The sequence below is a fragment of the Microchirus variegatus genome (genome assembly GCF_963457635.1).
Source record: "Microchirus variegatus genome assembly, chromosome: 11".
In the NCBI taxonomy this organism is placed as follows: Eukaryota; Metazoa; Chordata; class Actinopteri; order Pleuronectiformes; family Soleidae; genus Microchirus; species Microchirus variegatus.
In genome coordinates, this window is record NC_139812.1 from 15918672 (window position 1) to 15942402 (window position 23731).

The 23731-nt window shown below is 40.0% G+C and overlaps 1 protein-coding gene across 1 annotated transcript in view; it reads left to right on the forward strand.

The window, feature by feature from the left end:
* Positions 1-23731, forward strand: part of macrod2 (mono-ADP ribosylhydrolase 2) — a 390893-nt gene that overhangs the window by 144511 nt on the left and 222651 nt on the right. Inside the window, exon 5 of the mRNA XM_083898062.1 lies at positions 12704-12820. Coding sequence (XP_083754188.1) covers positions 12704-12820 — 117 coding nt within the window. The remainder of the gene's footprint in view (positions 1-12703; positions 12821-23731) is intronic.

The window sequence follows — 23731 nt, forward strand, 5'->3', positions numbered from 1 at the left end:
ACTAGAAGCTTTTTTTTATTATTATTATTTCAGCAAGGCTTAGGAGTACAGCAAGCACAGCAAGATCGTTTATGAAGGACACGAAGTCAAGAGGCAAATCACGGGCATGCTTATAAGTCAAGCCTATGAGTAGTGTGCCAAGGGTTGATGCATCGTTCGACCCACAGGGAACGGAGCTGCACGACTGCAGGTGTTGTTTTAGATCTATACAGCACAGCGGATATTCTCTTACCTCATCTTACCAATTGATCAATCACTTAGGTGTCCAAATTGATCTTTTTTTTTTTTTTACAGCCATGATGATGCGTGGTTTCAGAGGTATTTATTAAAATAGTTCATTGTGATAACACAATTTCTGTGAGCGTTGTGGAGGTGGCCTCTGTGTTGTGCTGGTTCATCTCAGTGCCAAGAGCCTTTGATTTGTGTATCACAGCTGGGACTGAGAGGACATTTCAGTGGGCAGCTGCGGACGCTTAATCTCCCCTGTGCTGACACAGGCTCAATTAATAGATAGCACACTTTCGGAGTCTGCAAGAAAGTTGTCAGGGCCCCGTCAGATAAATCACTGGAGAGGATTTCACACTGGCTATCACAAGCCCTGGCCACAGTGGCCTGTTTCTCATTGTTTGCTTCTTTGAGTTAAAGGAGAGTAATGATTGTAAAGTGCTTTGATTACTCTGAGTTACAGTTGCCATTATAGGAGTCGTCTTTAAGGCGGTATTGTCAATTGTTATTTTGGTCTAAAAAAAAAAACCTCTTCTTCAGCTTCATACAGGACAAACCCACCGGCGGTTTCACCTCTTTTAGTAAATTGTCACTCCTTTTAATCATGTTGTTTACAGTTTCACCGCAATGAAGACCTCTGGTTGTTAATCTTCTTCTCAGCGAAGAGAAAAGAAAAACTATTACCCATGATTGTATTGATTTTGACATCACAGTGGTGTTTCCGAAGGAAGACACACGTCAGTTGAACTTCTGTTCATTTTGCCTGACTGGCAATGCAGATGAAATGTAACAGCCATGAGTGACATAAGCAAGAACAGTATATGCTTAGAAATGAACCCTGTTGGCACGATTTGGTTTTAAAACCAACATTCAAGAGAAAATGGCAATGTCATTTGGTCCTACTGTTGCCCAAAATGACTATTGCTTCTGGTCAAATAGCCACAGTTATAGACATTTCATATAACATTTCACATAAAATACCTTCAATTCCAGCTCCAAATGTAAACCATGACGTCTTATGTTCTCAGTCCTGTTTGTGTATTGCACACTTGTATTGTGTCATTTAAAACAACACCTCAGTCTCAGTTCCTATGAGGAAATAGGCTCAATCATCGAGAAATACAAAAAAATAAAAATAACTTCCATAACTCTGTGGCTTTTGCATGCTTCGTGTGCTGCCGTGCAAATGTTAATGCATTGTAAAAGGCTGAAGGCTTTGCTGAGTGGCTTTCACCAGCAAACCCGAAGAACCATTCATAATAGCAACAGCTGTTCATGCATTTTAATCCAAGGCAGTGGCCTTTCATCAAATGTTTCCATCTTTCTTCATTTCTGCACTTATAAACTTGCCAGAGAGTTTGAGCCTGAAGATCCTAAATTCTGGAGCAGCAGCCAGGCTTGCTTTCTCTCCACACTCGCCTTTAAGCTTGCTATTCAAATTGCACAGTAATTACATGCATTTGTCTACTCCTGTCCACTGCTGTTGCTTCTTAGAGCAGTGTATGCAAAGAACAAAGTGCTTCTGTTCCAACTCTCACCTCTAGCCAGGTTGTTCTTAGAAAAGCCATCCTTTACCATCATGCAGCAGGCTCTCTTGGGTGACTCAAGTATGAACTCTGTGCAGGGAAGTAATTTATGATGAAACTGGCCAGGATTCGCTCTGGGGGCTGTGTTTTCTTGCTGTATTTTCTCAACATTAGTGTGTCCTATATTAGCCTAATTTCTCAAAGAGGGCAATTTCTTCAGGAGGTGACGTTTAATTATGTCTGGATATGTGTGTGTGTGTTATTGATTCCAAATATTCCCTCATCTAAGGAAAGCTGGCTGTGTGTTATTATGGAACAAAAATATGACCTCCTATTATTAATACATTGTTAGACATACACTCAAACAAAAGAGGCGCTTAGTGGTTAGTAGTGTGATCATACTTGTTTATCTATCACCTGCCTCTCACCGGCTGACTCAATAAAGGGTTTGCTTTCTGATGGTGGTGGGTTACACGTTGACTACCTTGTGATATCCTGGTAAAACCCTGCTATGAGAACTCTTTGATGGCAGAATCCCTCACAGGGAGGGTTTGACCATATAAACGTTCTTTTTGATAAAGATTCGGGTTGCTCAGGAATGCTTTGATTCCTCCAATAGAACCCACAGAACCAACGGAAATGTGTTTCAACCTGTAAACAATTTGACTCATAGACAGTTAATAAAGAGTGATGATTTCATGCGATCTGATGCGGCCTTTGCAGGGGCCTAAGGTTACTCTGCCAGCAAGAAACACACGGACGCATCGACAAGCATTTTACACCACTACACGTGCACTGCAGCTCAGATTGTTTTTTGCTGAAGGATAAAGATCTGAGACTCTTTCATACCACACTGTCTACTGACACTCTCCTTCACTCTCTCTCTCTTTCCTGAGGCAGTAATAGTAGAACTGAGGTGCCAAAGGTAATCTAACCTAGGAGACGGGGCGATAATAGCTGCATTGACGGACTGCTTGTTTGTAACAAGAGACTGGATGAGGAGTCAAAGGTGATATTGAAGGAGTGAGAGGAGGATTGAGTATAGCTGTGATTATTAGGCCACCTCACAACCAGAAATGAAGGAAAGTTGTGAAGCCCAGATAGTGGAAGACATAAGTGGTGGATTTCCATCAGACAGGAAACCACGAGCAGCTGTGATTGCAGACTGATATGTGGAGAACCTGATGTAGAACTGTGTAACCAAATGACACAATTGTTACATTTGTAGGTTCATGATGTGCTTGTCATCAACATCATTATTGCTTAGTTTTAGCTAGAGAAGTAAATATATATGCAGCTATAAGCATGTCCCCCCACCACCTGAGCTTAATTTGGGGTTTAAAGGGGTCATATTATACCCTATTTCTATAAGTTAACCTAGTTCCCTGGTGTCCTAACGAACATGTCTGTGACATGCTTTGGTCAAAACACCATCAGGTTGAAGCACCACAGCAGTTCAATCACCCTGCCAAAACAGCAGGCCCATTGCCGTCATATATAACATGTATCCACTGGACATATAAATCCTCTGAGGCTGGAAGTTTGTGTAGGATTCTGTGCTGCACCGTGGATCCAAGAATAGAACTGGCTGAGTTCTGGTTTCCGGATACCTTGCCCTCACCAGCACTCTCACGTGTTTTACGGACAAAGCGGAGCTCCACGAGACGACAATTCCTGGAATTGATCGCATTGTGACGTCCGAATGAGTGCACAACATCGCGTTTCATCTCCTGTACTTAGATTGAGGAAGACCAGAATAACATGAGGGAGTCATCTTTTTTCACACTTTGCTGACTGATGGGCCCTCCAGACTCCCAAATATAAGGATTCCGAAAAGTTGATTTAGAATAATATGTCCCCTTTGATAGGGTCATGTTTTTTAAAAGAGGGAAAACTTTAATAGTTTGATAGTATTGGCAAATTAGCAGCGGCCTTTCCTTTTAATGTGTCCCTCAGCTGTCTGGAGTTGTGCTATGCAAAATAAACAGTACCTCTGCCCAAATGTCAAGAATGCAGACGCTGGACTCCCGTTTCCGTCAGACAGAATGACTCCGCTGCTTCAGACAGACAGTCCTGCAACATCTAGACAGAGCCATTAAAATGACATCTTTGACTGTGAGGTCCAGGGCCGTCACTCCTTTCCCTGTGAGTTCAGCACGGCTGGGGTTCGGCACCGAGTCGTCCACAGCTGTTAGTTTCCAGGTTTCACAGTGTCACGTGACCTGTGGTAATTTAACCTGGCATTCCTTTACGGCCCTGGGAACAACAGCATGGGGAGTGTGTTTCTTACTTTAGCCCCTGCCCTTAGAAGGTAGAAAGTTATAAACCCTTATATCAGGATTTTTTTTTTTAAATTGTATTCATTCTTATGACACAAGGTACATCTCAGCATTATCTACACATACAATATAAAAAGTAAAGGTACCATGCTTATGTTGGCACAACTGTTTTTGCACATCTAGGTATCTAGGTGCAATAATAGCCTGTCAAGACTATAATTGACTGGATAATTGTTTTTCCATATAGATCAGAAAAATTAAAACGTGAGCGGTATAAACATTACAGTGCTGTTTTTTATTTATTTATATATATGTATGCAGCTCTCTGTTACTTGTAATTGTTTATTGACCAGTCTTGCCCAATTCAACACATCATTGTGATGGCTACTAAACAGATTAAATGACCAACTAATGAGCTGTGGCTTGTATCTTAGGGACTGCAGATGAATACTGTTGCACTTTTTAGGTCATTGTGGTTTTTTTTTTTGTTCTTTGATCATCAGTTTTTAGCTCACATATTTAGCTCACACGAGCAGTGACCTTCTTGTTACTGGTAAAGTTTTCACAGCTGGGAGGAGTGCAGAACAGTTGGCGACGACTGTTCATTGAGCACCTGAAGATTTAGTGCCTTTCTTCATGGTTATTAGAAATGTCTAAAATTTCCTTCATGCCTAGTCTCCTTTTTCTCATCAAAATTTCAACCTCATGCTTTGCTGTTGTCTTCCACTAATGGCATGTTTCCATTATTCTATTAGGACTACTCGGCTTGACTCGACTCTACTCATTTTTTTATTTGTTTTTTTGCTTTTCCATCAGGGATGGTTACCTGGTACCGAGCCAATAATAAAATGTCACGTCAACAGATTGCCTGCTACTGATTGGCACAGAATGTCGTCATTTAAAAAAGACTTAGAAATCCTGAAACGTGTTAATCTCCAACATTAAGCAAAGACATTTCTAAAATCTCTAAAAGAGGAGTCTGGTGTATTTAGCGACAGCAGTGACCCAAATCACAACCCGTTTAGCCATATTTCAGTTCAATGACTGTGTAATGATTAGGTCAACAAATCCTTTTACTTAAAAGTCCCATATTATATCCTATTTCATATAATAGATTAGAGAGATAAATCCTCTGAGGCTATTGCCCTCGCCTGCACTCTCGCGTATTTTACGGACAAAGCGGAGCTACGCGAGACAACAATTCCAGGAATTTAGTGCACTGTGACGTCCCAAGGAGCGCGGAAGTAAACATTGCGTGTTTTATCTCCTGTACTTAGACTGAGGAGGACCACAAATACATGAGTGAGTCATCTTTTTTGACACTTTGGCATCTGGAAGGGCCTCCAGAGGTTAAAATGATTAAAAAGTTGATTTAGCATAATATGGGACCTTTAACTGATTCTAATGATTCAGTAAACCGAAATAACTGCTTTTCCCTTCACTACTTTGTGCGTTTGTGTCGCATATGAAACAAAGTCACAGTAGTTTTGATCAAGGCCCCTGTTGAAGAGATACGATGAAATAATGGAAAACAATGTGGCTGATACCAAACCGAGTGGAGTGGATTCAATTAGGGATGAGTAGTGTGAGAAATGTATCGTGGAAAAGTGCCATGTGTTTAATAGTTATTGCTGAAACTGTAACATGTTGGGTATCTTAGAAAACACAAAAATCAGCACTGACATATTGTCAAGTTGAGCTGAACAGTAACAACAATAACATGGTTTCCACTGCACACAGTAGTTGAACCTGTGATTCTGGTGTCATTTACCCAGGTTCCTGCTTATATAGCAGTGTCAGGGGAGTTGTGAGTCATGTAAGCCTGAGGTATTTCATCCCACTTTTGAGAGGAACATCTGTGCCTATCAGCCTAACATTTCATTAGGCCAAATCCCTTGTTTACCTGGGTATTATAGGTAAAATGCAGATTATTATCTCTTCCCTGGGAACTTTGTTACTGTAGAAAGTGGTATGGCTCCTGTTGCCTCCAAATTGCAGTGATTAGAACACATAATCCAGCATCACTAGGGAGAAAACACAATAGTTTGAGCATATCCCACCTGACATTTACTTCAACCAGATCCCTGATTGGCACATGATTAACAGCTAATCCAAGTCATTATCTCCTTCAGTGAAATTAGTTGAGTAGAAATTGCTGTCATAAATCACTGAGGTTGAATCGTGGAGTGGCTTTGATCAGTGTGAAGAAGAGAGAATATTTTGTTGCCATGGATACTGCAAAAAAAAAAAAAAAAATAGGTGAAAGGGAATATATGGCTTAATAGTTTCAGGAATATTTTTGATTGTGTGTGGAAACCACAGCTGTCAGTGTAAGATAGTGCAGTGAAAAAGTTTTGAAGAAAAGTTTTTCGACAAGATATGGTTTCACAGATTATACACATACTCTAGTGTGAGCACATACTGTTGGGTTAAAGTTACTACCCAGTGACTACCCATTCCCTTCTGTTAGATTATGGACTGATAGTCAGGCTTGTCCATATCCTGCCCGATAGAATCCAGCTCACCCCCCCCTCCACCCTGCCCACCCACCACTGCCTCCTCTGGCTCCAGTCCTGAACCTAACCCTCAGAGGAGCAGAAAATAATTAGAAGAGAAAATTGCAGCTGACACTATTTCTGAAAAGCGGGGTATTGTAATGAGAGCAGAACAGGTATTCATTGTGTCTGAGAGAGCGATTGAAAGCCCTTGGTTTTCGGGCTGCCTGGGAGATGCCCAGGGAGAGTAAGCAGAGCTTTACCGAGTCCCTTTAATGCATGTGGGAATGGAGCCTTGAGAGGACGAGGCAGAGGTGTCTTCAACAATGGCGGGAGCCAAGGTTACAGCTGGGTAACTAATTCAAACTGCTCTGGACTGACACACACTCACTTGTCTTCTTTGTCTCTCTCAATACGACTCTCCCTCCGTCTCTTGCTCCCTCCTTGTTCCCATTATGAGTACAGAGGGATACCGTCCGGCCACTGCTCAAAGTTATCTTCATTAGCGGTGCACACTTGCTGGAGTGGCTGGCGGGGGGGGGAAGCTTTCTCTGAGAGCAAGTCGCCCGCAGAAGATGAATAAATGTTTTGTCCCACATAGGCCCGGGCCTAAAGAAGCGGAGGGCTGCAAGGAGAGATAGATGAGGTAGTAAAGGTACAGTGTGTAAACCTTTGCAACATTTCGTGGTGAAAGTTGCATGTTGCAGCTGGGTATTCCTCACCTCATCCTTCCCTTCCAAGTGTGTTGGAGAACCTATATAGATGTTTAGTTGTGGGTTATTGTGAAAACATGGTGGTCCAAGATGGTGGAACCCCATAGAGTAGACCTGGCTGGAATTCATACAGTCAGTTGTTTGTATGCTTTTTTCAATTTCTGCAAAATAAATAATACTAATTACACACTGTACATTTAAATGTTAAGCTCAATAGCGGGCTGGACAGAAGCCGATGCTGCTTCCTGAATTTTAAGCTTGTGAAACCTCCGTAAAGAGGTCTTAACAGGAGTTGAAATACAGCACTGGGTACTAGTATTTGTGAATCACATCGCCGACTGCATGTTCATCTCAGGGCCTTTGCTTGACATAACTCAGGATGTAAGCTGTGGGACGAGAGTGAACGCTTTTCAGATTTTTTTCTTTTTTTTTTGCATGTGAATATGGTTCTTGTATAACACAGGGACACAGTACTTTTGAAGCTGCTCAGCCACATTGCTGTGGATGATAAATCTCCCACATCTTAAATTGTGTTACTGTGAAGTTAGGCTGCAGCATCAAATACTTTTGTTTCACTATGTCCACTGTAATTACAGACGATCAGAAGTAGATATGGAACTGTGATCAGTTTGTTGAAGTCTTGATTTTTTTTTCTTCTTCCTTCTGAGCGACTAGCGACAGAGCTGACTTGTCCTCCTTCTTCGTTAATGGGAATTTGAGGCTGCCTTTGTAATGTTGCAGGCATCCATAATGTAGAAATCTACTGGGAATAATGCTGAAATACCACTGAACGAGAAAATAAATTGATGTGCAAATTACATGTGGGTCAAATCTCCACTTATGGGAACAAAGATCTGCTTTTAGTTCCCTAAATAATGGACATGGGAAAATGTATTCACAATCTATTTCTCAGTGCCTCGTAATCCACGAGGCAATTGAAATTTACATTTTTGAAACCTCTCTTTCTCTATGCTTCCTTGTAAGTATGGTGATATTTCGTCGTTCTTCCTTGTGCAAACAATAATTGATACACTAGGTGATATTTTAATTAATACATGAAGGCGCTTTTCTTCATTTACATAAATATCGCAACGTATTGCTACATGATTGTCTTACGTGATATTATTGTTATTGTGAACCATGTATCGTTTCCTGAGGCACACTGTGATTCCCAACCCTACTTCCCTGACATGTGTCAAGAAAAATATACACACATATAACCCAGGATGCATTAGTTTCTATTCTGTGAAGCAGTCTGAGTAAAGTCTGTAAATTAAATCTTTAGCAGTGGCATCCAAGATTTGGGCACGCGGCCAGATCAGTTTAGCATCTTCCTCTCTATTTATGGCCACTGTGAACAGTTTTTGCTTGCTTTCAGGGACTCGCTGACTCCAGATGCACAGTGACATACTTGGTGTCATCAGAGAGAGAAAGAGGGAGAGAGAGTCTCAAAGTCACACTAGCTTATGCAACCATGAGCGGGAGGAGCAGCAGCAGCGAAATGGAGGCTAAAACTATTATCTACCATTTTTCATCTTCTGAGATGAAACGCTGAATCTTGTATGCGTTTTGCTCACCGAGTTCCTGGGGTGCTGAGGTAAGATATCAGCCCCCTGGTGAGGATGGACTCCTACAGGAGCACTGCAGCACTGGATAAAGGGCATTATTATATTTACCTCTATCCTGACCATGAAAAGATCATAGTGTTCTTTGCACCTGCAGGAAAGTGTAGGCATTATCTCTCCTGCCTGATTTTAGGTTGAAACCAGATCATTTCTAACAAGCAAGCCATGTTTATCACATCATGATAGTTATGTGAAAACCTTTATTCATATTGATTCATCTGCAAAAATGTAATCAATTTGTTTTCTTTTATCTTTTATCATTTCATCAATATCATCCGCTAATGTGATTCACTCCTATTAGAATGCATTAGAATGCATTGCAGTTCAATGCAGTGTGACGCAAAGCAAATGTGATACACTTCAGCATGGTAAAGACAATTGTTTACCTCAAGAAGTGTCTCATTTTTACTATTTTATTTGTCACCCCTTAAAAGGCGCATGACACTTTTACAGCCAGGCAATATAAATAAAAATATCAAAGAAAACCAGTCCTGGAATTGACCTTAAATTAACGTCCCTCTTCCTGTCTCAAAATGTGACAATTAAACAATTTGTGATGGCTCCGGTTTAACAATGAAGTGTAGTGCATTGTGCGGCAACTGCTGCCAACAAACAGCTGTGCTTCACACTTCCAGCAGGTTGGCACTCGGCAGCGAGCGGAACACAGAGCTGTTTCTGTACTCGATAGTGGCAGATTTTGCAACGTGACAAACTGTCCGTCTCTCAATTGTCACCAAACATTCGACATGTAGCAATTTTGGTGGAACGCGAAGCTCTTCCTCCTATGATAATGTGGAACTCACCCAGCCAACTCACATAAGACTTGGCCAAGGGACGTGATGAGATTTGGCCGATAACAGCAGTGAGAGCACCAAACTGTTTAGAGAGGAGTCCTTTTAAATCACTGGTCACACATTTTTGTTTAGATTTCTAAATAATGAAAGCACTGAACCTAGATTAATAATGAAATATGATCACATTTGATTGGAGTGATACAACTATGTAGGAAAATATTAATCTGGAATAAAGGCAATATTTGTTTTATGGTGAGACGGCAATACAACTGTATGACTGAATCTGTCATCCTTATTGCGGTTCATGCACTCTATATACTTATTTTCACATTATTGCTGCTAAATGATAGGACTCTAGCTTTTTTAAAGACTGAATCCAGTTGGCACATTAAACGAGCGGTCGAGCCAATGTAATTACTGAGGATCTCGAAGCAATTACCACTTCAAAATGGCCAGTTTTTTGAAGTGTTTAAGTTGCAAAAACTGTTCCAACCTACAGTTGCAGGTATATGTACAACTTAATAGTTGCCCTTATGTACTTTTCTTTAAAAAAAAGTTCCTGTCATGCTGCATTGAAATGATTTATTCAGAAGCACACCAAGTACTCAACAAGGGTTCATTATACATATATTATATTCAAATAAATATGCAGTAAACCATATTGACAATCTCATCACTGCTGTGTTACAGGTGAACACAATTTGATGCTTACATGACATTAAGTCTGGGCACTAATAACCCACAACAACAAAAAAGGTTTTGTTCTATGGGAGGAGTGAGTTTATGTGTACGTGAATGAGAAGCAAGCGTTTCAGTTCAGCCGCTGCTTTTAGCAATTTATGTTCACAAGACGTTAAGTGGCAATTATGATGTAAATAAGTGCGGCTGATGATCACGGACAATCTTGTTTGCGCGGTGCATATTATGAAAAAATAAAAAATAAAATGCCACGCTTACAGCCAGACGACATCCCTTTCTTTTGTGTTAAATAGCTTCCATTGTCACCAGAGCGATTCCTTCCCCAAATCCTCCCATCACTGTCACACTCGTGTTACTTTTTCGAAAAGCCATCGGGATTCGTCTCTGTCAACTGCCTGTCCCTCAGTCCATTAAAGATGATTGATAGAGCTGGAAAATCTTCCGCCCAGCTGTTGTCGTTGACTCATCCCTGAGAAATTGAAAGGAGCTCAGAAAAAGGACCATCCCTCATCAAAAGACCTTTTGTCTGTGCTGATGATGTGAAGCAAACTCCATTTTTTGAAGATAGCGTATAACTAATCACCAGCCTCGTCTCGGGTTTGATTTTTTTACCGAGCTCAGCGTGTGAATAATTATTATATTACAGGTGTAGACAAAGATTTGAATCACATTTTTGTCTTTTATCGAAGAAATGCATTTCAATTATAGTTCTCTTTTTTTTTTTTATCTGTTCCCCCAGTGCTTTTGTCAAAGCTGAATATGTAAATTGTATTTATCTAAATTCGAAACCATTTTAGCTTTGATGGATTAAGCTAGTCTGCCAAGTTTTTACAAAGAGAAACCAAAGAAAAGGCTCGTCTGTTTGTCCAAATGCTACCGTTCCTTCTCCTTGCTTTGTTATCCTCTAATGTCTTATGAGGATTTTTACAGGACAACTTGAGGAGGATTTTACGTTCCACCGTGATTGATAACATGCTCTTCAAGGGATGTCAGGCTTTCAGAGATGGATAATGTGGATTTCTATCTCTCTGCCTTCTTTTGTAAGACGCGCTATCAATCAAGTGTATCGTGGCCTTAACCTGGTAAAATTAAAACCATAGAGGGGCGGGGGTGCTTGGGGGTTCTCTGTAGAACCAGGACACGCACATCAACAGGGAGTGTGACAGAATCAGAACACAGATCCACGTCACTGAGAACAGGCCTGGTATAAGATTTCCACCACCAGGTAGCAGAAGGAGTAAATGATCTGACTGTATATCTGTGTTGACAGTGTAGGGGGATTACAGGAAGAACAGTCTCATTTTCTCTGTGTGTGGAGGTGGTATTAGATCCTTGGCCAGCTAATTTAATTCCAAAGCTCGTCAATATTTACCAGCAACAGGCGCAGCACACTATGGCAGTCCCATTCTCCCTACAGAGAGAGGACACAGAGCTTGCGCGATAATTTTAGAATGTAGAGATCCAGTTACCAGAACGCAATTTTGAGCTCAATCTCTGTTCTGTTCCTTTAAAGGTCCCATATTGTGCAAAATCAACTTTTTAATTATTGAAATCCTTATATTCGGGACTCTGGAGGCCCTATCAGTTGGCAAAGTGTGAAAAAAGATGACTCACTCATGTTTTTGTGGTCCTCCTCAGTCTAATTACAGGAGATAAAATGCGCAATATTGACTTCTGTGCTCATTGGGACGTCACAATGCGCTAAGTTCCTGGAATTGTTGTCTTGCAGAGCTCCGCTTTGTCCGTAAAACAGGCAAGAGTGCTGTCGAGGGCAACAGTATGTTAAAACCGCAAGTCTGTGAAAAGTCCTATTCTTGGCTCCACAGTGCAGCACAGAGTCCTACACAAACTTCCATCCTCAGAGGATTTATCTGTCCAGTGGATACATGTTATATATGACAGCAATGTGCCTACTGGAGCCTGCAAATTATCACTTTTACAAATGCTAACTGCTGTTAGCTCCCAGTAGCCTCTGTGGCTGAGGTCATTTCCTGTCTCTTAAGTTTCATTTTACTTTTTTTTTTTTAAGAGATACTACTAAACCGAGCGTTCTGAACAGGGCTGTTTTGGCAGGATGTTTGAACTGCTGTGATGCTTCATCCTTATGGTATTTTGACCAAAGCATGTCACAGACATGTTCATTAAGACACCAGGGAACTAGGTTAACTTGGAGAAATGGGGTATAATATGGGACCTTTGAAAACGCCGTTCTGCTTTGACGCGATAAAGCACACAAACTTCTAATCATCCCAGCTACTTTGAGATTACGCCGTGTGTGTCTGCCTTTCTATGTTTGTCCTCAGGTATACGTCTGACCCGTCTTTGTGCACCTGTGTTTGTGTTTCAGTTGACGGCTGCATACACAAAGCGGCAGGGTCCTGTCTGTACGAGGAGTGCCACTCACTAAACGGCTGCGACACTGGCAAAGCCAAGATCACCTGTGGATATGATCTCCCAGCAAAATGTGAGTAGCAGACATTAATACATTGTTTGTTCCTTATTTAATGTGTCCACCAGTGGCCTGCAGGAATGTTCCCTCACCCACACTATGGTCATTGACTACACTGGAGCAGCAAAACCATAAATATATTGTTGGTTTTTTTTGTTTTTTTTCAAACCATAAGCCTCTGTATCCGCCACTGGACCAGCTGCTCTGGCATTGCATTGATGCTGAAAAATCCCCTCATACGTGCACATGAAACATATAATAAATTGAGGTCATACTTCCCATAAAGTTTAGACAAACACTGTGAAAATACTAATATAACTAACTGAGTAAGCATTCTTTGATCAGGATATACAGTCCCAAAACTGTGTACAATGCTTTTTACTGCACCATTATAAAGACAATCACATTTGTATCAGTTCTGAAAAATACATATGTAATTATAAGTTACTATTTGTAGAGTAATTGGTATGATTTGTGCTTGTTGTTTGGCTGGAGTGTCATCTGCAAACAAACAAGATATTAGAGGGCAATTAGTTGCTTAATTTGATTGATTTTTCATCCCTTTATTTATTCTGAAAACAGATTATCTATCTTTTACAGCCAGGCTAATAAGGTTTGAAACAGGATTTCTCTGTTTTCCATTTATACTTTGTGTTTTTTTCTTCTTCTGTATCCTCGTTATCCCTACTTAGAATTGACTTGTGTCAGAAACATTTCTGAACTAATTTCTTCTGCTAATTGTCGGTAACACTTTTAAAGTTTGCCAAGAGCTTCGCTCCGTGCAAACTGGAAATGAAAAGCATGATGTGTGGAAGAAGTGTCACTTGGTGTAATTTGGTCGAGACAAATGTCCCAACAGTCCTAACCTAACCCTGAAGGATTTTTCGCGAGACAGCCAAGAGAAGACATTGAGGCCCAGATGAAATTAGGTTGTGTTAATATGGTATGTCGTAAAGATGTCAAACAAATGGAGCAGATAAACTGTGAGTCAGTTTTGTGGGCAGCCAGTTCAAGTATGTGCACCACCAAAAAAAAAAAAAGGGGTGAACCGTGACAATTTAATAACCTGCAATGTCATCTGGGAGCAATCACACTGTCACCGGGTATCATTATTGTAATTATCTCTGGGCAAAACACCGTCTCTCTGCTGATAACTTGTTATAGATTGTGTAGGTCTTTACTGGGAACAGTCAGTTATTTTTTGGTTACGTGACATTATTTCATATTAGAGCTATATTTACTCAGAACCAGTATCATCTTCTTATCTTCCAACTCTGATCACTGTAATCATCCACATTGTCTCTCTTGTCTGGTCTTGGGAGCTGACAGCCGCTTGACTTGTCTGTGAGTTCTCAACTCTGAAGCGAGAGCTCAGTGTCTCACAAATGAAATCCAGTATTTAGGTTTTGTTCTCTTTTTTTCCCCCCACCATTAATTTCCACTGCCAACTTATTTGTTCAAACCTACACGCACATAATATAAAGCTGCAGCGACAGCGAACAATAATCTGCTTGGTTTCTGAAATCTCCAAAAATGTTCTGTCCACCCCCTCGCTACTGAACAAAGTAAACAAACAAGATAACTGACAGTTTTCACATTTTTGAATTCCCTTTTTATGTTCCATGTAGGCGTAAGTAGAGAGGCTAAGAGTTTGCAGTGAAATCGAAGTGTCTTTGATTAATTGTGAGTTAAAGTAATGCTAATGGCTGTTTGCTGTGGCAGAGGCTAAAAGCATAAAATGATTCAAATTGACACAAAGTGAATGGTGATATTTGTGCGATCAAATGATTAATCTCAGCAAAAGAAACTCATTATGACAGGATCGGCATCAGAACAATTGACATGATAAGTAATGTTTTTGTGCCGTCACACACTGATTGTTGGTTGTTAGATGTCAGATGCATAAAACCTAATATCACACTCTAGACCGTTAACACTGAGCAAATTGGTCATGTGAAATTAAAAGAAAATAATAACTTCAAACATTTGGAAATAGTATAGTTTTTTTTTTTTCTTTTTTCTAACTAAGAGACTGAGTTTGTCTCTTAACAAGTGTCCACAAAATTAAATGCATTTGTAACTGCAGGGCCACTATCTGCACTTTCTCACTGCATGCAGAATTGCTTATGCTGACGCATAGCTGCAGATGGTGGCTCAACTATATTCTTGCAGGAGTGAGGGGAACACAGACAGATGGACCATTTACTGTTACATCTTGGCACTGCCAAATATTTCCAAATTGGGCATTCTGTTTCCAGTTTTGCCTGAATGTTACACTGCTTCACACAGCAATTTCACAAAACACATAAATCTCTCTCTGAGGACAGGACTCTTCTTTTGAACCCCCCCTCCCCCTCCTCTCTGGAATCAATTCCATCGCATATAATTGGGAATAAGTAAGTTTAAACGTTTAAACTCAGAATAATGCAGAACAAACTGTAAATCATTTTCACTTTAATTAAATTGTAGGGATATGGGCTTGGCTTCGTGCCGCACCTCCAGCAGACATCTTATAACACTGCCAACAATGTGTGGAAATAAGCCATCCATCATACTATGAACTCATGCAGGGGTTTTTAAATCTCACCCACAATCTATTGTATGTCATTCAACAAGGGGAGGTGCTGGTAAATCCTGTTATTTTTGGGAGAAATGAAGAAGTTACAGTTTAGATGGTATCCTCAAAATAAGTGCTAAGCAATAAAAGGCATCCTTTGCGTCCCGGAAAACCACTTATTGCCCACAGGGAACAGAGCAGTTGATCTAAAATCAGAGTTGTCCTTGTTTGGAGATTTGATGTGCTGAGGCAACGGAAAATGACCCAACCGATCTCGGCGCCCTTTCTTCCTCAAGACAAGAAAATTGCTCTCCATTACGTCCCACTAAGCAGTTTAGTCTGTGAAACCCAGTGGCAAATGAGCTTTTCCTTAAAGAGGGCCGAACACATGTGGGACTGATTATTATTATAAGGCCGGACCAGTATTATTAATCAATGACATTAATTACCCACCTACCGTAGCGGAAGGGCTTAAAAAACGGTCTGTTACATCAATCTGACAAGGAAATTGTCTGTTTGCCCTAATGCTCGACAAGTTACTCATCTGTTCATAGATTAATGATAAAACGAAAAGATGTTGTCAAGTGTAACAAGCTAAGTTACTCCGTTATGACTTTGGAGGATTTGAGTTATGACTTATGAGGATCTGTTGCCGTTATTATGTTCCATCATTACCATTCAGGTTTAAGTGTGAACTACAGGATATAGTATATATATATATATATATATATATATGGACTTAAAGTGAGCAAATGATCCAAGAGGATGAGTTTGGAATGCACAGGTCATTAAGAAAATAATGAAAAGAGAAAAGACATTTATTTATTGCTTCCCGGTGGCACACAAGCCTGCTGATATCTGCCGTCGAGTGACTCTAAATACTGTTTGTAACTACAACAGCGGTGTTTTCTCCATTCAGTTACTTAAGATTCATCTGCTTTACAATTTGAGAACCATTACAACATAATGATTATTTTGTATAGGATGTGTGAGGCAACTTCAAAAGATGAATATAAAACAAGAGATTTGTGATTTCCACCAAGATACGTTATACAAAGTTATGTGACGATATGTTAATGGTTGTAATTGAACACTACATTTTTAGGTGAGCAGAAAAATAGGAACACATAGATAGACACATAGGGTTTTTTTTAAATACACAAATCTAGGACCTTGACATGCTCAATATGATGGAGATTTTGCTGGCTTGTGTGTTTTATCTGAGAACGGAAACTATGTTTTGAATGTTGGATTATCCTTGGTATCATTTTCCATTCTGTGTTTTCTTTTCAGGCCTGACTTTAGAGGTTATTTAACAAAGAGGAAAAGTATGATGGTGTTGTAGCATTGTATCCAGCTTTTTTGTTTGCTTTGGAGAATATTTCCAGCCTGATTTTGGATGACGACAAACATGAAACCTTTGTTATTTTCTGGTGGATGCTTAACATGGCTCGTATTGTGCACTTTGTGTTGTCTTTATTTAACCTGTTAATTAGACAGCTCCGGTACATACTTCATCATTTTCAATAGCTGCAGCTTCACTTTATTGCAAATACATGTTATTTAATAATTTAGGCAAAGATCAAATCCCTTTTTTTTTTAAATAATCACACATTAATGGTCACTTCTTATAAATAGCATAGTATTAGTATTGAATGATAATTGCCTGCATTTTCATTCCTGTTTATCTTGTTTAATGAGCACAAACGTACCTCATTTACTGTGCATGGCATAAGGGTTTATGTAATGTATGAATGTTTGATGTGAGGATGACACACAGACTTAAACATGATACAGTTGTGTAAATCATCATGCAGCTCCACAGGTCCTCACTAATAACATTTCACAAAGACCTTGCAAGTTAATCTGCACTTGTACATTTCAGCCCTGGCTGTCAGAGTGGACCTAAGGTATTTAGAGTTCAATCCAGAGGTCTGTTTGAGAAAGTTCATGTCCCAGTGGAACTTTTAGATAGATGCTTGTTTGTTTTCTCTCTGCAGTTTCATCTGAGATAGTTTACCCAGTTTTCTTTTCTTCCCAAGGGCTACTTTAGATTGACAGTTCAAAAAGTCTGCACTGTTTATTGTTTCTGTTGCTTCTTCCATGTACCCATTATTCCTTCAGCTCTTAGAATATCGTTTTAATAATGAATCGTATTTGGATTCAAGAAAGTGTTGCTGTCATAGTTGTGCCCTCTTTCCATTTTAATCTATCTTTTGCTTCTTTTTTTTTTTATTCTACTGAACTGTTATGGCAACGAATTGGCAATACTTTTTACATGTATGGATCAAACCCTTTCTAATATTGTATCTAATGTTTCTAATCTCACTGAGCAGAAAAACAACTTATCCCTCCAGGGAAATTGGGACTCATATGGCATTGCTTTTCACTCTGACTTATCAGTTGTAAGGTTATAGATTTTAGCCTTTGGAGTATTGCCTCCATCCACCCCACTCTGATAGTGTGGAGACACAACCTTATCCATGCATCATCGGAATACTGGCAGACCTTAGATTACGCTCTAATCTAAAACTGGATGCTAAGCATTTTGAGGACACTCAGGTGGCTATGCCGTCTACAGTAGCCCGGCGCTTCCCTGCACTTCTGCAGTTTGCACTCGAGCATCACTAGAACAACACACAGCTCAGCCATTTGTTTATTCATTTATGTATTATATGTATTTCTACTGCCACACAAGCCTGCTGATCTCCAATTAATCTGAATAGAATTTATAACTATTTCACTTTCTTTTTACCTGTTATAAGGGTTTTTTCCCCTCGTAGTTTTTCCTTACCCTGGTCGAGGGTCTAAGGACAGAGGATTTTACCAACCCTGTGAAAGCCCCGTGAGACAAACTGTTTCGTAATTGTGGGCTATATAAAATAAAAAAAAATGATATTTACTATTATACAGCATGTTTATGTACAATAGATAGTGTACTGTGTTGCCTGTCACCTGATTTCTAATATCTAAAACAAAGTTTATCAGTAAAATCGCTCATGAACATGCTAATCCCATCACACAGCCTTATGACATCACATTTATCAGGTTAGAATAGGCATCATCGTGTTATAATAGTTTAACCTTATTCCTGACCTCAAAATATAACGCAGGTAACTTTCCTTTGGTGTTGCTGTCCCAGCGTTTTCACGCAGTATGTAAATTAGCAGCTATTGCCAAAGCTGAGTAAGTCAGTCGGTGAGATTTCCTAATAGTATTAGCCTTCAGCCATCCACATGCACCAAACAAACACAGAACTCTTGTTGCGGCAAACTTTGTTATAGCCCCTTCCAAATGTTTGTTTCAGTATTTTCGGTTCCAAGCAGTGGAACTAATGGGACCATAAAACACCTTTGGGAGATGCACCCTAGTTCAGCTCACCTCTTTCTTTATCTAGTTCTCCCGCTCAGTAAAATGGGAGTCTCTGGTATTAACTGAGACTGCACCTGTGCTAATAATACTAATCATCGGCCTGTGGAAAATTTTTCTCCCTGAAAGTGTGAGGAATCTTTCCCATGGCCTATTTAGTGCGAGAGACCGGGCCGTCTGTTCCGTCTCTCTCCACTTTGCAAACACAGATAAATCACAGCAAAGTACCCACTATTAGTAAGTGACATATAGCTCATTCTGATTAAATTACCCCCCGAACATTATCATTCTGCAGAGCTTGTTTATTAAAGCAGTCTCCACCCCAATCACATGCAGCAGGGCTGACACGTTCACACGGGCCATTATTGTAATTTAGGTAAAAGTCATTGTGTTCAGAAGACAAGGAGTTTCTTTTTCACTGTTGCTTCAAGGTTGGCCATCATTGCCTTAATGCACTTTAAAGGTCCATTGTGTAACATTTAGGAGAGTTTACTAGCCATAAATGTGTTTGTATAATGTGTAATCTCTTTAAAAGTTTTTGGTTTGCATAGCCTTACAATAAGGGCCTTGTCTTAGGCTGCCATTTTTCAACCTAAAGAGACAAATCTGAGTGTGAATGTCATGTTTTGAGGCAGAAGCCTTCTACTGTATGTAGTCAATGGAGAAGAATGACATCCTTTCAGGAAAGTGTGTGTGCGGATGAGTCCTCCATTTACAATGTTCCAATGTTAATTGTTCCACACTGGGCTTTTAATGCTTTTACTGCAGCATTAGTAGTATTTGGGGGGGTTATTCTCCTACTATCCATCTTAATTTTAGGAGCTGTCACCTTCTTTTTTAACTCGACCCCCATACTAAATTACATTTCTGTTAAGAGCTAGTGCACTGTTAACATTGTTATCCGTGCTTTTCTCAAATGCTAACATGGCAGGTAGCTGAACAGACTGTACTTCATCTCACCATAACGGATCAAATGGAGACAGTGTGATTGTTACAAGGTGTTTCCCACCCCCTACCACCACCACATTTTTGAATGTGAGGCTAGAGTGAAAGAAATCCTTTGTTGCAGTATGAAATTTAGTGGGCTTAACTCAACCTCGGTGGCCATCACGGTCTTAACCACACACGGTGCTAAATCAACATCATCTCTACTGCTCACTGTTGGCGCTCACATCATAAATGTCACTTCATTACTCCACGCACACTCCATTTACCAGAGAGGGTCGACACAAGCCTTTCTGTGACAGTTTTTCATCATTTATTGTGTTTGTCTGGTCCCTCAGTTCCAGTCTGTACATCAGTTGATCAATGATGGAACAGATTAAAATGTAAAAGTCTTTTACAGTTTTTTTTTTCCCATTACATATGCATAAGCTTTATCATTACAGTTATAAATCAAAGCAAGACTTGAGATGATGAAAAATATTTCATGTAAAACTTAAATGGGTAAAAGATAATGGTCAGACCTTGCTTTGGGATGACATTTTGTTGGTGTTCTGAATATAATCTTAGGCATTTGTAAGTAAATTAATGGTTAGAGAAGATTTGTATCATCATTTATGAGAAAGAAAATGACGCAGCCACGTTTCTAGACTAATCAACTCTCACTGTCTGACTGCTCAGTGGCTGTAATGGGTGCACTCACAATGAACAGAACAAACCTAATTTCACTCTGTCTGTAAAGGTCCAGGTAGTCATCCGTGCTCCTCTCTTTTCAGATATTTGTGTTTCCTTTGTTGGCTGGACTGTCAGTCACCCAGGCCTCTTGAGGACTGGAGTAATTTGGTAATTTTGCCTAAATGGCGATACTGTAATTATGTGGCATCAGCTGCCGAGCTGTCAGTGAGACGGCCAACGGTCATTCATCACAAGGAAACTAGGGGCGAGGCTTTGTGAGTGATTGGGTAAACACTAGCAGAATAAAAGTGTGGTGGTCGTACCTGAAAATGGCCGAAAATAGGAGGTGAGAGGCCGCAAGAGTAATGGGGTGCAGGAGCGGCTACAGCCTGTGTGGCAGGCTGGTTGTTTGGTTGAGATAGGGGGGGCAGCAAGGCATGTCTGAGCCTCAAAATAACAGTGATGCATCAGGAGGGGGCTTGTGGGTGGCAGATGAAGTGGGACCACTGGAAGGTCAGGTTTGAAGTGGAATGTGGCAGCAGCTCAGATGCAGTTCTGCCTTCCCATCACAAACAGCTCCCATCTGTCCATGAGTAAGCCTGGACTAATGAAAGCTGTCGTTATAAAGGACTCACCACCCCAGTGGTGGCACATTTACACACACAGAAAGAGAGCCATCACTGCTGCAGCGGTGTGGCTGCCAAAGTCTATTATATTTTTGTCCAAAGTTGATTTAATGATTTATTGTATTTTTTTTTCACGACTGAGTAAATGGAGATATAGTAAGGGCATTATTGTGGGTGAATGTAATATAAGAAATCCAATTTCCTATTCAATATTACCATTATGTGTAATAACCCCATCAGAATCAAAAGCTACTTTACTACTATTGACTTGATATACCCACATGCTCCAGTGTCTTGTAGATGATGTAGTCTGACTTAAAATAAAATACATGTTATATAAAGAGCCAAGGGCCAAAACACCAAACATTGTATGTGGTCAGTTTACTAATGTAGTCATTTTAATATATGTTATGCCAAAAAGAAAAGTCTGCACTTTGAACCTAAAGGTCCCATATTATGCAAAATCAATTTTTAATCATTAAATCCTTATATTTGGGACTCTGGGGGCCATATAAGTCGGCAAAGTCTGAAAAAAGATGACTCACTCATGTTTTTGTGGTCCTCCTCAGTCTAAGTACAGGAGATGAAACACGCAATGTTGACTTCCTCGCTCACTGAGACGTCACAATGCGCTAAATTCCTGGAGTTGTTGTCTCGCAGAGCTCCGCTTTGTCCGTAAAACACGCGAGAGTGCTGATGAGGGCAATGGTATCTGAAAACTGGAAGTCTGTGAAAACGTCTATTCTTGGCTCCACAGTGCAGCACAGAGTCCTACACAAACTTCCAGCCTCAGAGGGTTTATCTGTCCAGTGGATGCATGTTATATATGATGGCAATATGCCTGCTAGAGCCTGCAAATGATCACTTTTCCAAATGCTAACTGCTGTTAGCTCCCAGTAGCCTCTTGTGGCTGATGCCATTTCCTGTCCCTTAAGTTTTGTTTGACCTTTTTTTTAAGGTGGACCTAAAGAGATACTACTAAACAGAGCGTTCTGAACAGGGCTGTTTTGACAGGGTGATTGAACTGCTGTGGTGCTTCATCCTTATGGTGTTTTGACCAAAGCATGTACCAGACATGTTCATTAGGACACCAGGGAACTAGTTTAACTTGGAGAAATAAGGTATAATATGTCCCCTTTAAACACATATTTAACTTTGACTTAACTTGTTGTTTATAGTCACTTATAGTATCTGAGCACTTTGAACACAAATCAATTAATACTCAAGTCTTTGACAAATGGCTGCTGAGTCCGGAAGCATTATTGCAGAAGTAGACATTGCAACTAATGGTTTGCACACTTTATTCTGGTTATTCACAGTTGAAGCTGGATCCCGACTGCGGGTAAACAATCTGAAATAGGGAATTATTATGATTACTATTTTTGTCAGATAAGACTGTTTATTATGGAACAATTAGACAGAACTCTGTCTTTTGAAATTGAATCAAAACCTGTTTTGACAAGTGACTGTCTTGATAGAATAACAGCATTTGCTGTGTTAAGCAAGAATTTGGGCATGTGACACTGTGACTAAGTCCAACTCATTAACTGCCTCTTATTTCCTGGGGACAATTGTGCACGGTTTATGTCTTCACCGTTGACAGTGTTTTTGTCTCAAGAAGAAAAGCAACGTTTCAAATCTGACGCCTTTGTTTACCTCACGTTGAAGAAAAGGGCTAAAAACTAATTAAGAACAGGGAGTAACAGACTCCTGTAGTGCCATTTTCACAGCTAATTATGCATGAATACAGCCTGCCTAAATAGTTGCTCCCTAGTCTTTGATGTTTTTTTCCACTAAATCGTTATGGTTACTTCCGCTCATTAGGCTCTTAAGATTGTAAACACTGACAGGTTTTGTCTCCTTTTTCACCTCACATTTCACAATCCCTCTTCTGAATATAGACATTGTTTGGCAGTTAGTAACGTATATATGCTGCCCTATGCTTAAAAATAAACACGTGACCTGCATATGTCCCAGTTTGCCATTCTTGGGTTTAATGCTATGGAGTTAGGCCTGCGCTGCAGTCTTTAAAATCCATTAACCTTCCTATAAAAGTGCATATGGCTCTCCATAAACCCTAATGGGTAATGGGACCAATACACAGAGGTTTCTTTAAAAAAATGGAAGTGGGACTCCATTAAAAAGGCAAATAAAACTTCTTTTTGATAACATTAGGGTGTTTGGGGATTTTTTCCCCACCAGGTTTGAGTCAACCTTTTCTTCCCTTTTAAGAAAATACACTTTTTATACCTGTGTATATATTTCTAACATAAAAATGCATATATTTAATTTATAATTATTTCTTTATCACATTCTACTCATCCAAATTAAGTTTGTTACAACTTTATGTCTTGAAGTAGTTTTGTTTTTCAGGGCAATTAACTAATTCTCAGTGAGAATCCAGTACTTCCTTTATACAACAGTACAGCGTATGTGGAAATATCAGACACAAACAGTGGTTTTACAGCTGACTGTGGACTTTCATCATTTCAGAACAGAAGGGCTGTTTGCCTGTTAGCAAGATAAAGTGGTAAAAAAATATTTAAAGGGTAGCATACACTTTAGACCTTTTTCGGGGTGTCTCAAATGTGTTTTGGCTGCTGTTTCCATCCACAACAGTACATGGCATGGTACAAGGTAATAAACTATAACTCTATAACCATGGAGAAATGGAGAGGAAAAGGCTGAAATCAGCCTACAGTAATCAAACTTGCAATTGCAGTGCATTAAAACTCACCATAGACCACCACGTTTTCT